Source organism: Xenopus laevis, chromosome 7S (genome assembly GCF_017654675.1).
Source record: "Xenopus laevis strain J_2021 chromosome 7S, Xenopus_laevis_v10.1, whole genome shotgun sequence".
In the NCBI taxonomy this organism is placed as follows: domain Eukaryota; kingdom Metazoa; phylum Chordata; class Amphibia; order Anura; family Pipidae; genus Xenopus; species Xenopus laevis.
In genome coordinates, this window is record NC_054384.1 from 77,572,692 (window position 1) to 77,589,540 (window position 16,849).

General features: G+C 38.3%; 1 protein-coding gene across 5 annotated transcripts in view; it reads right to left on the reverse strand.

Annotated features, from left to right (window-relative positions):
• The window catches only part of samd11.S (sterile alpha motif domain containing 11 S homeolog), a 138,237-nt gene that overhangs the window by 55,568 nt on the left and 65,820 nt on the right, over positions 1-16,849 (reverse strand). For all 5 annotated transcript variants that reach the window (XM_018227833.2, XM_018227832.2, XM_018227838.2 and 2 more), the window contains exon 5: positions 6,075-6,187. In XM_018227833.2, coding sequence (XP_018083322.1) covers positions 6,075-6,187 — 113 coding nt within the window. The remainder of the gene's footprint in view (positions 1-6,074; positions 6,188-16,849) is intronic.

Genomic DNA, 16,849 nt, shown 5'->3' on the forward strand with positions numbered 1-16,849 from the left:
CTTTGGGCAGTGTAAATTAACTTAAGTGGATGGCCAGGATTGTGCTTGCTTACAGATGTACCTCGAGCAACTTTAAGAGGCTTCTAAATCTTTGTTTAATGTGCAAACCAGCATCTTCCTGGCCTGGTTTTGTCGAGAAGTCTGGGCTGCCTCATCCCTTTGTGTGTCCTCTCCAATTAAGATTAAACAGTGCTCAGCTCATCCCCTCTCTTCATGAGCTTCAGCCAGCACTGCACCTTCAGTCTTATCACATGCTAATCTCTTGCTTCCCAAACATAACACCCAGTACACAGTTTTCCTTTTTTCCACATGCATTCTTAAAGGAACAGTAGCAAATTAAAACATTAAAATGAATGACAATGTAAGGTTATGCACTGCACTGGTAAAACAGGTGTGTTTGCTTCAGAAAGACAACTATAGTTTATATAAATAAGTTGCTGTGTAGTCATGGGGGCAGCCATTCAAGTTGGGAATAGGAGAAAAGACACCGGTTGCATAGCAGATAACATATATATGCTATGTAGTATACAATGGAATTCTTCAGCCCATATCTATTATCTACTGTGTATCCTTTGCTTGAATGGCTGCCCCCATGGCCACACAGCAGCTTGTTTATATAAACTATAGTTGTGTTTCTGAAGCAAACACACCAGTTTTACCAGTGTAGGGCAACACTACATTACATTGTCATTCAATTAAAATACTTTTTTTGGTGTTACTGTTCCTTTAATAGCTACACTGAAAATATATTACTTGTTTACACGGGGCTTCAGTTTTACTCTAGTAAAGCAACCGGTATCAATCAGATTTGTACTGAACACATCTTTGGATAAATAAAAAAGCAGATACTAAGTTAAAAATGTCCTACTTTTGTTGGTCTTGTGTAAAGGACTGCTGCACCCCTTCCCTTTTTCAGCAGCCTTATTGCACTTTGTTTGAGACCAACTTGCAACTCCTACTTACTCACACTCAGCTTGGAGTTGTAATTCATCAACAAATGCTGGACTTCAGTTACAGGTAGGATGATGTGTTTATTAAATATCACTGCTACCATTTTGTCCTATTATGCTTACTATTCATCACTTCTTCCGTTTCTCTGTGGGACCCCCCCCCCTATCTATGGGTCCCAGGTCATCCATCCCCCCTATTTACACATAATAAAGTTGGCACTGTATTACACCTTGCCTTCAGTAGGAGAGGGACAGTTAAACCAGTAAAGGCACTAAAACTACTTTAAGTTAATGTTTGTTTGTCTTATATTTTGTTATTTCCAGTGTCAACCTTTGCCAAACACGCTGTCTTTGAGGATGAGGCCAAAACGTGAAATGCCAGCTATGTGCTTACTGAATAGACATTGGCATGGGAATAAATACTTATGTTTAAAATGTGTTTCCTGCCTTCATTAAAATAAAAGTGTACTGTATATTACATTTAATGCCATGTGCCTGAGGGTAATTTTAGTATTTCCCTAGTGGCAGAGAGATTGGAACTAGAGCATTTCCATTGTATAATGAACTCCTGATTTATAACTCCAACCAATACAGTTTATGGTACATATGGAACTCTAAAGGCTTTGGCTGATGAACTAATGATCTATCAGATATAGGAATATTTATATGCAGCATATAAAGTCATAGAATTCATATTTAAAATTCCTATTTGCTGTGACTGCCTCTTTAAAGAATAAACAGAATGTGTTAGGTTGAATTAGACTTTTCTAGGCCTCAACAGTGATGTTACACGGGTACAAAACCTGCAGACAACCCAGCACTGGGATGACAGTTTAAGGGGTGTTTCACCTTTAAATTAAACTTTTATGTTATAAAATGGCCAACTCTGAGCAACTTTCACTTGGTCTTTATTTTTTTTTTTTATAGTTTTTGAATTATTTATTCTCTTCTTCTGACTCTTCCCAGCTTTCAAATGGGAGTCACTGACCCCGACTAAAAACAAATGATCTGTAAGGCTTAAAATGTATTGTTATTGGTACTTCTTTCTATTCAGGCCTTTCCTATTCATATTCCAGTCTCTTAGTCAAGTAAATGCATTGTTGCTAGGGTTATTTGGAGCCTAGCAACTAGGGATGCACCAAATCCAGGATTCGGCCTTTTTCAGCAGGATTCGGATTCGGTCGAATCCTTGTGCCTGGCCGAACCGAATCCGAATCCTAATTTGCAGATGTAAATTAGGGGCGGGTAGGGAAATCATGTGACTTTTCGTCACAAACTAATAATTTTTTCCACTTTTTCCTTTCCTGCCTCTAATTTGCATATGCAAATTAGGATTCGGTACGGTATTCGGCCGAATCTTTCACCAAGGATTTGGGGATTCAGCCGAATCCGAAAAACTGGATTCGGTGCATCCCTACTAGCAACTAGATTACTGCATACTGGAAAGTTGCTGAATAACATAGTAACATAGTAACATAGTAAGTAAGGTTGAAAAAAGACACGTCCATCGAGTTCAACCTTTTTTTTTTTTTTTTTGTTTATTAATTACCTATCTGCCAGTTGATCCAGAGGAAGGCAAAAAACCCATCTGAAGCCTCTCCAATTTGCCTTAGAGGGGGAAAAATTCCTTCCTGACTCCAAAATGGCAATCGGACTAGTCCCTGGATCAACTTGGACTATGAGCTATTTCCCATAACCCTGTATTCCCTTATTTGCTAAAAAGCCATCCAACCCCTTCTTAAAGCTATCTAATGTATCAGCCTGTACAACTGATTCAGGGAGAGAATTCCACCTCTTCACAGCTCTCACTGTAAAAAACCCCTTCCGAATATTTAGGCGGAACCTCTTTTCTTCTAATCGGAATGGGTGACCTCGTGTCAGCTGGAAAGACCTACTGGTAAATAAAGCATTAGGGTAAGGCCACACTAGGCGATAGCGCAGCGATTTGACTCGCGGCGACTTTTCGCCGCGACTTTTAATCCGCAATCGCTGGGAAAGTTTCCCCAGCGATTGCGGATTAAAAGTCGCGGCGAAAAGTCGCCGCGAGTCAAATCGCTGCGCTATCGCCTAGTGTGGCCTTACCCTTAGAGAGATTGTTATATGATCCCCTTATATATTTATACATAGTCATCATATCACCCCTTAAGCGCCTCTTCTCCAGCGTGAACATCCCCAATTTGGCCAGTCTTTCCTCATAGCTAAGATTTTCAATACCTTTTACCAGCTTAGTTGCCCTTCTCTGTACCCTCTCTAATACAATAATGTCCTGTTTGAGTGATGGAGACCAAAACTGTACGGCATATTCTAGATGGGGCCTTACAAGTGCTCTATACAGTGGAAGAATGACCCCCTCCTCCCGTGACTCTATGCCCCTTTTAATACAGCTCAAGACCTTATTTGCCCTTGATGCTGCTGACTGGCATTGCTTGCTACAGCCAAGTTTATCATCTACAAGGACTCCAAGGTCCTTTTCCATAATGGATTTGCCTAGTGCAGTCCCATTAAGGGTATAAGTGGCTTGGATATTTTTACATCCCAGGTGCATGACTTTACATTTATCAACATTGAATCTCATTTGCCACTTAGCTGCCCAGATTGCCAGTTTGTCAAGATCCTGTTGCAAGGATGCCACATCCTGGATGGAATTAATTGGGCTGGATAATTTTGTGTCATCTGCAAACACTGATACATTACTTACAACACCCTCCCCTAAGTCATTAATGAACAAGTTAAATAAAAATGGACCCAATACTGAGCCCTGGGGGACCCCACTAAGAACCTTACTCCAAGTAGAGAATGTCCCATTAACAACCACCCTCTGTACCCGATCCTGTAGCCAGTTTCCTATCCATGTGCAAACGACTTCATTTGTGGGGCACAGTATCAAACGCTTTGGCAAAATCCAAATAGATCACATCTACTGCCCCCCCACTATCCAGAATCTTACTTACCACATCATAAAATGCAATCAAATTCGTCTGACATGACCTATCCTTCATAAAGCCATGCTGATTGTTGCTCATAATGCCATTCATTAGGACAAAATAAAAAAATAAGCAACTCAAAACCCAAAATATAATAATATAATTAAAAAATTAAACTAATTGCCAATTGTCTAAGAATATCACACATCATAATAAAGTTAATTTAAAGGTTAACAACCCCTATAAATGGTTAAAGATAGCCAGGTAATGACTGAATCAGATGCCAAAAAAAGATCCACTTCACGTAATGTGCTATAAAGTGTTGCCAGAAAAGCACAGATCTGGCAGGACAATCTATGAAACAGACTGGCCACTGGTAGCTGTGACAGATCTGGTTGGATAAGTGTCACTGTCCAAGGATATCTGGGGTCACCTAGAGAGCAATATGTAGTTTAAGCGCTTAGCTACTATATATGTAGCTTACAAGTTCAGCACCATCTTATCCATGCAACATGGTGGTTAGGCTAAACCTTTGCCCTAAACACTTGTGCTTATGGAGCATAAATTTGACAGGCCCAGAAGCTAAAAGAGGACATCACCCTAATCCTGAATTAATTACATCCAGGTATTAATTACAATGCTCTTATACTCAATCCTAACTAATGACCATCCCCATAATCTCGCCCCTTCAGATAGGCCTCTTTACATTCCAGGCCCTCTCTTCTCATTTGTTTAGCATTAAAACCTTCAAACAGACCCCATACATAAATGAAGAAACTGATCATTTGACCAGTACGACAGTGTGTTTTATATAAATTTGCCAAGAGGCGCAAGACATTAGCGCAGGACTGGGCAACAGGAAACTGGTGGCCTCAAAACATTTTTATAGCCCAGAGCCTGCACAAGCAATAACGGATGTCTTAAAATAGGGTTGCATATATGTTGGCAACTATACTCCACAGACACTAGGGCAATATCTTCCCCAGGTCTTTAAAATACATTACTGACCATCTTTTTTCATTATTCTAATATCTCACAGATTTTAGGCCAGATATATATAATGCAACTAATATGGCAATTCTCATACATATAATTAAAGTAAATATGTCCTATGTATTCAAGGAAGTACTGTATATACAAAGGTATATACTCTGACTGGTCAAGAGGCAGTGCTGGAGTTAAATTCAATGCATAAAATCAGTCAATGTGCTAAAATGGTACAGCAAGGGGTTACATATCTCAATCACCCCCAGGCTCTCACACTGGCTCCAAGACAGATCAATATAGCAATTAGATGTTATCAGCTCTCACTGCTTTCTCCTGCTTCCCTCTGGCCTTTCTTCCTCCCCCTCCATAAACTCATGGCTTTCATAACTACGACTTATGGTCCTAATGTCACACAGAGATCTGGGTTTAAGACCTCTGTGTGACTTTGTGCAGCAAACCGGAGAAAACCAATATTTCACAAGGAAAAATGAAATGTTACTGAACGAATGTAAAGAAGACACACAAATCCTTGGTATGAGCTTAGAAGTATATTCCCGGTTTCACCTATTCAGTGGTACAAGTTAGGTGCACAGGTATATAACTAAGATATGTAATCAGCAACAAACATTGGCAGATAAATGGGTCCTCCATGACTTTCAACAGGGTTCTGTGGCAGCAGGGGTACTGGTGTTAGGGTTGCCACCTAGCCAGTAAAATGCCAGGCAAGAATTTTGAACTGGATCTAACCAATACAAAATGGAATGTGGCCCTCCCCACTGAACTGTCCGAGGCCACATGCAAGGTCCATAAAATATAGAACTTTTAATTTATAAGCTCTTTTAAGCAGGGGCCTCTTAGCCTTAGCTGTATTTTAATAAGCATTCTGTATGTTCAATGGATACACCCATTTATTGTACAGAATTTCTGAATATTTATAACAACTTAATAATAATAATAATAATAATAATGTTGCTAATCATAGCTACATAGAGTTTGTCAATCTCAGGCAACAGGCAGGGGTGCTGTCTGAGCATGCACTCTTGCTTCCATAAACCTATGAGATTCTTTAAATGCACCTCATTGACTGACGGTCAGTTTATTGTCCCCCATAGCAGCTGCCACTCTACAAAAAGGCTTCAAATACTGAAATATTGTGAAATAATATTAACTACTAGGTAAGTAGCATGGGGGCATGAAAGATTTATTGGCTAACCTGTAGATGGGAAGTTGAGCTGGTTACTGTTTCTTTTGCTCTGGTTTTCTGGCATTACAAGCTGGTGGTTCTGATGAAGGCTTGTGATGATGCTGGAAAGATCACTTTCACGGCTAAAACAAAACAGAAAACAGGCAATTGTCAGCCGGTTAATGTCACGCAATGTTGTCTCAGTGATGGAGAAAAAACTGTATGAAAGAACTGTGAAATGAATAGGATCCACTTTGGATTAGGTGAATGACAAACTGGAGACAGAAAAAAAGTAAAGACCATGTTCATGTTGCAGAGCCCTTCCAGTTGATTATACTGAAGGATAAGCCACCTCTGGATGACACTTATGCGAAAACTTATTCCAGATGAAATGTATGAATATTTACATTTATTTTTAGTTTTTCAATATACCCTTACACTGCCCTTTTTGTACCCCTTAATTAACATCACTCAATAACCTTGCATTATTATCCAGTCTGCATTTAGTTTAACACATTCCACTCCTATCCCTATTATCCATGATGCAGCAGGTAAGGAAGACCATGGCAGAGCATTTCCCCCTAACCCTTAATCGCTCACTTCCTTTCTCAGTTCCCATTTTCAAAGTGCATAATTATTTTATCTCAGTTACTGTGGTATGTCTTTCTGTATATAGTAAATATATATTTATGTATTTATTTATTATCATGAACTAGTACTGTATTTTGTGAGTGTTATGTCCCAACATTCACTACAACAACTATTACAATAAAGTGTCCCAACTGACTTTGGCTTGTGTGCCACATCACCATGGAAAAGTTCTGACATTCTTCCTATCCTAAGGCCTTTTTTCTTTTAAAGTAAAACAAGAATTGGAGTGTCTGGATCAAACAAAGAGTCATTCATCCGCACTGTTCAGGCCTGTAATTAATATTTCTCATAAAACATAACTGACCTGCCATTTTTATACAATGGAAGTGAATACAAGTCAGAGAATCAACAAGAAAAACAAAAACCTCAGCACACAGAAAATTAGCTCTGTCCTGCAGTACCTTTATGGCTAATGTTGCAAATGGCATCTGACTCATTTGGGGTCTTTTCAAGCTTCCTGGTAAGTTACATGAGTGTAATTTATAGGCTGCTAAAGACATGTGTCGGCTACAATTGCTCTCGCTGCTCAGCATAAAAAACTGATGTGAGTACACTTAAGGTAGCCATACACGGAGAGATGTCGCCAAATGAGCGGATCTCTCTCCGATATGCCCAATATCGGGCTGATCCGATCGTGGGCCCTAGGGATCCCAATGGGAACGGGCGGTCGGATCGCAGGACCGCATCAACGAACAGATGGGATTTTTTGTCCCATCCGATCGAGATGGCCAGATCTCGATCGGGGAAGCCCGTCGGGGGCCCCATACACGGGCCAATAAGATGCCGACTCGGTCTGTCGGCAGCTTTTATTGGCCCGTGTATGGCCAACTTTAGAGGCACTGAGCACTCAATAGATTTGCCTGGAAAAGCACATAGTATTCACACTATGCTTGGAAAGGTTTCAATTTGCACCCATGTTGCTCAAGTTTGTTGCAAGAAGTTTGTTGCAAGAAGATATGCTCCTCCTCAGAATGTGAATATTCTGGCCCATTTCAAGGCAAGTCTGTTGAGGCGAGTGCTCAGTACTAAAGCAAGCCATAAGATGGACTGTAATTGCATATAAAATGCAAGTGCATATGAGGCCTTAGATTCCAAGTGATAATTACCTGACTTATTGGGTCTAACTATTACCACTGAAATGACTGAAGGAGCAATTTAGAGCATTTCTACGCAAGTTGGAGATCGCTCAGACAGCTAATTGTTCTGAATCATCTACATGCCAGTGCCCTTATATAGCACCCAACAGAAGTATTTTCTTAACTCTTTTAATGCTGGCTTGCTCATATTACAGAGAATGCTGGGAACAATTTAATTATTGTAACAGTTCAAAGATTCTAGCCATATTTATTTGATGCCAAGCTCCAGTTGAAAGTGCTTGTGCTGTCTGCAGTGGGCAAGTGGAAGCAATATCCCTCTGTTCTCTTCGGTTCCTTGTAAGGAGGCTAAGCATTAAAGAATTTAAGGCATGAAAGAGTCTATGTACATGTCTATGCGCATGCAAACCATTCAACTCCTCCAGATTCCTGGTACAGCAAATGCGTCTATCCAACTGCTTTGCTTAATACAGAAGCTGACATTCTGCTTGGCTCAAATGAGGAATTCTTAAAAAAAAAACCATCAGCACCCCTAGTAGTTAAAACACTGTAGTCTTAGCATCCTTGAAAAATAAGAAGCCATTTACAACATAGAGTAGACAGATACAAGCTCAGAGTAAAAAATAAAAAAATGTAAAAAAAGGCCTACGCAGTTCCAGCCCTGAACAGAAAGAACAGTTACAAGTGAAAGTGACAGCATTAGGTACAAAAGCATAACCCCATAAACCCCTAAGTTTAGCTTCTGGGTTTCTCACCTTCAAACACTTTTTTCAGTTCAGTTGGTTTCCGATTGTTCACCAGAAATATATTTTCCAGTTACTTTCTATTTTCTATTTGTGACCATTTTTCTAATATTGAAGTTCATTTTTCCCCTTCTAAAGCAGCTGTGGGGGGAGGGGTCGCAGACCCTTTAATTTGATACATTTTCTCTTTGTCCCTACTGAGAAGCATCCCTGAGCTTCATTACAGGCAGCTGTTAGAACTGATACAATAGTTGCTAACAGATGCTGCTGAGAAATCAACTAAATTTATCAACTAAATGTAGCAAATTGTAAAGGTGGCCATAGACGTAACAATTACAATCATTCTTGGAAAAGATCTTTCCAAGAAAGATCGTTTGTTTCAGTTTACATGTGTAGAGCTCAATCGTCAGAAATACAGGTAGAAACAATAGAATTCTACCTGTATGTGACGATTCAGTACTAATAATGGGCGATGTTTGGGTGCCTTTAGAGGCAATATTGTAAGAAAATTTGTTTTGTACGATATTATCTGTGCGCCTATGGCCACCTTTAAGGTGGCCAATAATTAACAGTTCAGAATGATCTTGGATCACTGAGTTGCCAGACTAAGACATTAGAGACAGCAACATTAAACTTTAATTTTGGGAAAATGGTAAAAAATATAAGATTTAAAACAATTGAAAAAACAAACTGAAAACAACTGAACTGAACAAATTGTTTGGAAGGTGAACAGCTGCTCAGAGCAAACTGAGCATGTGCGTGTCACTGACACTTCTAACAAAAAAGATGAGAAACTCCAGTAACAACTGTGATGGTTTATATAGATGCTGAAACTTTACGCTGGTTCAATCAGTTTGCTATATATATATATATATATATATATATATATATATATATATATATATATATATATATATATATATATATATATTTAAAACTTGGCTTTTCCTGCCATATTAATTTTTAGTTCTCCTTTAAAGACTGCCTGACATCCATATGGCATAGTTCCCTATAGTCCTGCAGACCTCCATATAGACCAGATACAAGAGTTCAGGATAGTGTAGGAGCTTGCACAGCCGCAAAGAGAATATAATCAGGGCTGGAGAGTGAGATGCCACATTATTTGGTGATACTGTAATATAAGGCATGCAAAGTAGCAGGGGTTTGATGGCTATTACAATAAATATAATGCATCCTTTTGTTGTTGGATTTTGTACTGGTGAAATTGTACAGCTGAATACAAACAAGGGATCAAATAGAAAAAAATGTCATCCTAATTTCCCCTAAAACATTATGTGATGATTTCAGTGGTGTTAGGCTATTTTATAAAAGTTCTATAATATCTTTCTGAAGCATCCAATAATGAAATACTGCTTAAAGCATCAACAAAGTCAAATAGTAATGACATTTTATAGCAGTCTTGGCCTACCCACAAAGCATTGTGCAAAATGTTTCAAAGGCATAGAAAATATTGGTTCTGCTGAAAATGTTCCTTATTAAACCTATTTATGCAGTATACTATCTGCATGTACTCTACTTTCTTAGCTTTAAAATCAACTGGATGTTTTTCATATAGAAAATACAAAATGTTAACTTATTTCAGATTCTTCATTTTAAGAATGCCTCAGTCATTAAAAGCTCCACCCTGTAACATCTGTGTAACCCCAATCTCACAGGTTCAAATCCCAGCATGGTCGAAGATGCAAAGTAAATTTAATGAGCACCAATTAAAACTGGCAAAGAACAACTTCTATCAACTTGCTCTGAGATCACTGGATAGAGAGCTCTAAATCATGATTATTTCTGTGGGGTTATCAGGCATGACAAGGAGAATCATTCCCCTTCCAGTAATTAAAGATGTAATATTTCATGTTAAGGGACACTGTGAAGGCTTTTTATCCCCTTCATAGTTAAAGAGTCCTGAAATTAGTTTTTAGCTGCCAAGGGTTTATGGCTAAAAAAAAAAGAGCCAGTAAGAAAGGTTATGTGCCAACACCTGATATCACAATGAAAGGACAAGGAGAAGAAAAGAAAAAGAAAAAACATAAAAGATAACTTAAATGTCTCTCCTGTGAGTATTCAATCCTAGTTACGTCATAAACATTATTTTTTTTGTCTGGGTACAAACATTGCATGGCACTCTAATAATGTAGCATGAACCAGGTCAGCCATCCTCATAAAGCACCCTGTTTAACACACTAAAAAAGAGATTGCTCTGACAAAGACTGTTTTCCCACCTGTAGATGCATTGCAGACTCCATTGCCCTTTTAAATATTTCTGCATAACTCAGAAAACAATTTTACTTCATAGCTCAACTCTTAATGAGTACAAATAAGCACATACTAGTGCTGTTCAGTAGTTCCCAAACAACCCTGTTACTCACATGCTCAGACACCCCCAACTTTGTTTGTGCAACACAGAGTACATGGTGTGCATAGGTGAAGAGAAGGTCTCCAAATCATTGTCAGGCCCCCTTAAAATGTAGTTTTTGTTCATTAAATCAATGTACCTCCTACTGAGCCACCTCCTCTTGACTCAAAGAAGGCATCTTCCAGCACCACGGTCAGCAGCCCCCAGCAGAACTACAGTTTACAGAGCTTAATTTACAGATAAGGCTCCGCTACTAATAGGATCAGTTTTTGTCTTCGCATTGCCAGCATTTTACGGATAGCCTGGCTACAGATTTTCCCAGGATAAAAGTCTTAATTTCATAGGTCCCCTTTCTCTCGAATTACTCACATCTATTCATTAGCCATCATCTTTTAATAATCTGCACTCAATCCCAACATGATTTTAATATTATTAGCCCACATGGTACAGGAATCTAAAACCAGTGCCCAGCATTTTAATCCTTCTTGGGTGTGATCCCCTCACGGCTCAGCCCAAATGCAATGTATTATGTAAATATTGTTGGTTTTTAAGCAGTTTAAAAGGTGATTACCCATCTGTGTGCTTATTCTCACAGATCACAACTGGGGAAGTCAGAGGACAAATGGAGATTATGTGAATTTAAGAACAATAATATATGGGGGGTTGTGTGATCCAACACATCCCTGTAGGTTGAGAACATATGCAACAAATCAGGTTTGTCTGCAAAATGGTATAAATTACAAGGGTATGAACTACAAAGTGTATGCTATACTGTACACCCCTGTGGTTGAAGATCCTTGTGTAATACAGCTGTGCTATGTCTTTGCAGTTTTTAGGCAGCCTGGGAAAAATAAGGTTCCAGAGGTAAGAACTCAAACCCCTACTTGGAGCGCCTTTGCTGTATGCTAATGCTTTCCAAACAGGGCTGACATTTAAGGGTTGATTTATCAAACTTTGATCTGGGGAATACAGAAGGATTCCCAACAGTTTGTTCTGTTTATGAAAACCTTACAGCACCTTAAACGTTTTCTGCTAGTCAGAGACGTTTTAACCAACTGACTTTTTGTCAGTTCCAACAAATGCATTTGACTACTTAAAGCATCAATGATGCAGTCCAAAGTCAAACATTTAGGCCAATGGCCAGGGCTGGGACATCATTGGTAACCCAGCCAGTCGCTCCACCTCTGTCTCCTTGATGTGCTCTATGGGGCTAACAGACTAAAAGTGAGGGGAGTGCAGAGAAGGTACGTGGCAACCCCTAGCTTTGCGGCCTAGGCATGCACCTCTTCTGCCTACTCCTAGTTCCGGCCCTGCCTATGACTTTGCCCAGAAAATGCTCCATGTAAATGTGCAAAGATACAGTCAATGATGGCCAGTCGTGTGCCATAAGCCTTAGATGTACATATAGGGGCAGATTTATCAAGGGTCGAATTAAAAAAGACCAACCGAAATTTATTAAAAAAATTTTTTTGGGTGAATAGGCAGTTTTCATTCATACGAATCAAAGGGCATTCAATCGAATTTGATTCAGAGTAAAAGTACTCTGAAATAACTAGCTGATAGTTTAACTATTTACTGGGTAGTCTGCATATAAGACAATGAACATGAGCAGAACAGATACTTCACTATCAAGACTATAACACCTATGTACATTAATGACTTTGTATCTTGTAATTCTAATACACATTTAATTCTAATAAACAAAGGTTTAGTTCTGGGTAATGCAACATTCAGTTTCTACATAAATCACAAAAACTTTACAGCATCTACAATACTGCATCAATGCATTTCATTATATTTTAAGGGGCCAGCTTCAGAGTAACTTCCTAAGATAATTGAAAGCATAATGCACTCATTCACTTCTTTTAGAGACTGAGCTTCAAAAATAAGGACATTAGCTGTTTGCCAACAACAAATGGATTAATCAGCCACTGTTAAAGCATTATTTTATACACATTTTATTTCATTTGCACATATGTAGGCACAATCAGAGGCAATGAAAAATGAGTCTGATATATCTCTGCTATTGGCACAGTCAAATATGCAGCTAGGTATGAATCCACCTGCAAGCTGTATGGGACAACAATAGTAAAGAACTACCTGCACCAGTTCCGACTGCAGTTAATGGGAAGAACAATTAGCCAATGACATTCAGTCATTCCTGCAAAAATGACTTGCCTAAGATCATAAGATCATTATTCACTTGGTCAAAAAAGTGTCAGAACTTAGCTAGTATATTCCGCTATGGCACAAGATTGGCTTCTACAAGACCAATTGTCAGTTTTAGTATCTAACCAGCATTATACTATCTTTCCTCAATTCGGTGAGATTTGAACCCACTGATCAGGAGCATCGCGATTCTCTCATGGTTCAAATCCTCCACTTTGCAGATGGAATATAAACAAAGAATGCAACACTGGACAACAGAATTGTCTCTGCCCTCCCTGATACAATTGTGCTCTCTACATTAAAGCAGGATATACACCTTGCCCACTTGATTTGGTTACCCATATTCTGCGCCAATTTGCACTGATCTGATGTTGGAAACAAGGATCTGAATACACTGCAGGCCTAAGGAGACCCACCAGCTGAGAACACACTGGTCCTTGCATACAGAATTTTCAAGACTGCCTAATGAATATTTGGTTGAGTAGGCAGCTTATATTAGTCTGTGTATGGCCATCTTAAAATAGACAAATTACTTGTTAGAAAAAACAGAAATCAGTCATTAACAAAGGCTGCTTGCGCTCACTTTACCCATTGCAAAAACACCCATGCAGCCCAAGCATATCAGTATATATAGATATATATATCTATATATACCAAACCTCTATATTATTCTCGCTTCTCTTAACATGCAAGTTATTTAAGGACATTGGCATTGGAATTAGGGTTGCCAGGTCACCAGATTGGCTGGGAAAAATTATGTTTGATGCCACTGTTAATACTATGGAAGATAGGTAAGGCTAAAGATAGGAAGGCTAGTATTTTTCCAAAAAAGGTGTTAACCCAACTGGAATACCAGATTGCTTACTGAGCCCAGTAACATCAACAAGACAGAATTGAACCCATTATCCCAACCTTGAGGAATATGATCTGGATCAGAAATATATCTAAAAACAGAGCATTGGTCGAGATCTTCAAAAGGCCCTCGGTACAGCACATACATTCTTGTCATATTACTTATCAATACCATAAATATTGCTGCAATAAAAGGAAATAAATCATGCTTAAAAAGCAGAAATATGTACAATTTTAAATACATTTTCCAACCAATACTTGCAATATATAATTTTTCTCTGCTGGCATATAGTTTCCTTATCACTTACATCCTATACAATCTTGTCAGAAATATAATCCTTCTCCTGCCTGATACCCTTCCTTGCCAGGCCCTGCTGTAGGCTGCAAGAAGAGGCTGATACTCTTAATGAGCTCCCGTCACCTATCTGCTCTATCCGCCTCTCCAATTTTGCTTTCCTTATTATCCTGCTGCCCCCCTTCCTGCTCACAAACTCATATCCCATGGGACTCCACTAATTAGCTCATTAGAATTCAGTGAGCAAAGGGGGGGAAAAGTAATAAATAAATAAATGGAGGCGCAGCTGTAAATCGTGTCTTTAGAGCTCTTCACTAAGCGATAAAATCTCCCGATACGCTCTTTTCCTCACACTGTCCTCCTTCTATTTTACTCTCTCCGTCAGGGTGGACACAGCTCCACATTAACCTCTCGCATACCAAATTACTATACACAGGCAATAACTGCTGTACCAAGGCCATGATTTTGGGATTTCAAAATAGAAATGAATTGTAAAAAAAAGAGAATCCAGACATTTCTGTGGCCTTTGAATTAACAAGATGTAGCTCCTTGTGATGCGAGTGTGCTGATCCTATATATATATATATATATATATATATATATATATATACAGTATATATATATAATACACAAAAGCCATGAATATCCTGAAATTATATCCTTATAAACGGTGAGTTCTGATGTCATTTCCGTCCCAGTTGCAAAATATGAGGATATTAGAAGTTACCTCGGAGTTCCATGACTTCGGCCTCGTGTTTTTATATGGTCATGAAACTCCTCGGTAACTTATAATATCCTTATATTTTACAAGAGGGGGTACTTTATTCACTATATATATATACGGACATTGATTACAGGTAATGCTAAAATGCACATAAAATATAAAACAAGTTAGGGACCGCCATTCGGGGTTTACCTTGACGTGGTATGGTGGCTTATCAATTTTATGATCATAACTTTGTAACAAAATAACCCCTGTTTTGGGTACATATGCAATAGCATTTATTATACTTATATATACTTTAAAGCCTTTAGAGTGCTCCCACAACCCCCCTGTTTTGATATTGTATATATATATATATATATATATATCAAAATGTTCAAAAGAACCAGCACTCCCATATATAAAAAAAAATTCTTTTATTTCTGTTGCATCAATGTCCAACGTTTCGGCCCCTGTTAGGACCTTTCTCAAGGATCCTAAGGATAATAACCTAAAGCAGTGCATGAAGGAGGTTCCCCAAAGGATGTTCTATTTAGCAGTATGGAATCTTTGCAGCAATGCCATTTTCCAGTGTTTCTATCTGATTGTAATTGTTTGCCAAAAGCTTTAACTGCATGCTCCATCTAGTGGCAGCATTAAGTATGCCAATATTTAAAGGGGCAGCTAACTTTTACTATGTTGCAGACTCATATTCTGAAATACATTTTTAAAAAATATTCATTAGTTCATTGTAAGACTGGAAGATACATTAGAGGGGGCCTAAGTAATAAAAGTAACAATAACAATACAATTTTAGTTTTTTTTGGCTATTCAAAAGCTGGGAATGAGGATGAAGGAGAAGGCAAATAAGTCAAAATCTATTAAGATAAAAACTAAAGATCAATTGAAAAAGTTGCTAAGAATGGGACATTGTATAGCATACTAAGGTTAATTTAATGTTTACCAACAACTAGTACTTTAACCCTTTAAGTGCCAGCAGAATTTCACATTTTGGTTACGCGAAATGCCAGCCGTTTTTAAGCATTTTGTGCTCTCTCACTTTAGGGGCATTTTCTGAGGGGAAACCTATAGTTTACCTAGGAAAACTATACATTGTTTTTTTCGGTAGAAACTGAGCTTTCTAAATCTGCCTGAGTTTTCATGTATTTCCACCTGTGCAAAAAAATTTATAGTGCTAAATAACAAAAAAAAATGAAAAATTACCATTTTTCATTGTATATCAATTTATACCAGAAAAATATTTCATTTTACAGATGAAAATCCAACTGATTTGGAAAGCCTTATGTCTCTCGAACGTGCCAATACCAGATATGTATAGTTTTAGGGAGATTTAGGATTTCTGTACAGCAAAAACTCCCGGCAGTATATTACTGAATTTTGAAAGCACTAAGGCAGAAAACGGCATGCTTTAGATTCCAAGGCAAAAAATCCTGAAACCATAGGTTTACCCAGAAAACCATACATTTTTGAAAAGTACACATTCTGCCGATTACAAAATGGGTAACTATGTCTCTCTACTCCCAACTACCAAACAGAAAAGCTTGTCTGAACATAGCGGTTTTTTCAAAATAAAATTCAAAATTTTGAAAAATCATTTCAAAGGTTTTATTTTGCTGCTCCGCATATCCCAAACTATATTACGTACCAAGAAAAAGCACCTGAAATATGATTGCCAGGGGTCCACTGAACAGTTTGATATCCATTATGCATAGGTTTACCAAAGTATCTGGCATTTAGAGACACAAATATGAAGTTAGCGCATCCAAATTGTTCAGGACTTTACTTCAGCTACTGAGAAATCAACACATTGACTGCATTTTTTGTGGGGTAAAAACACAGAAATATATGTTTACCCCCCAAACCCATATATTTTTGGAAAGAACACATTCTACAGAATCTAAAATGG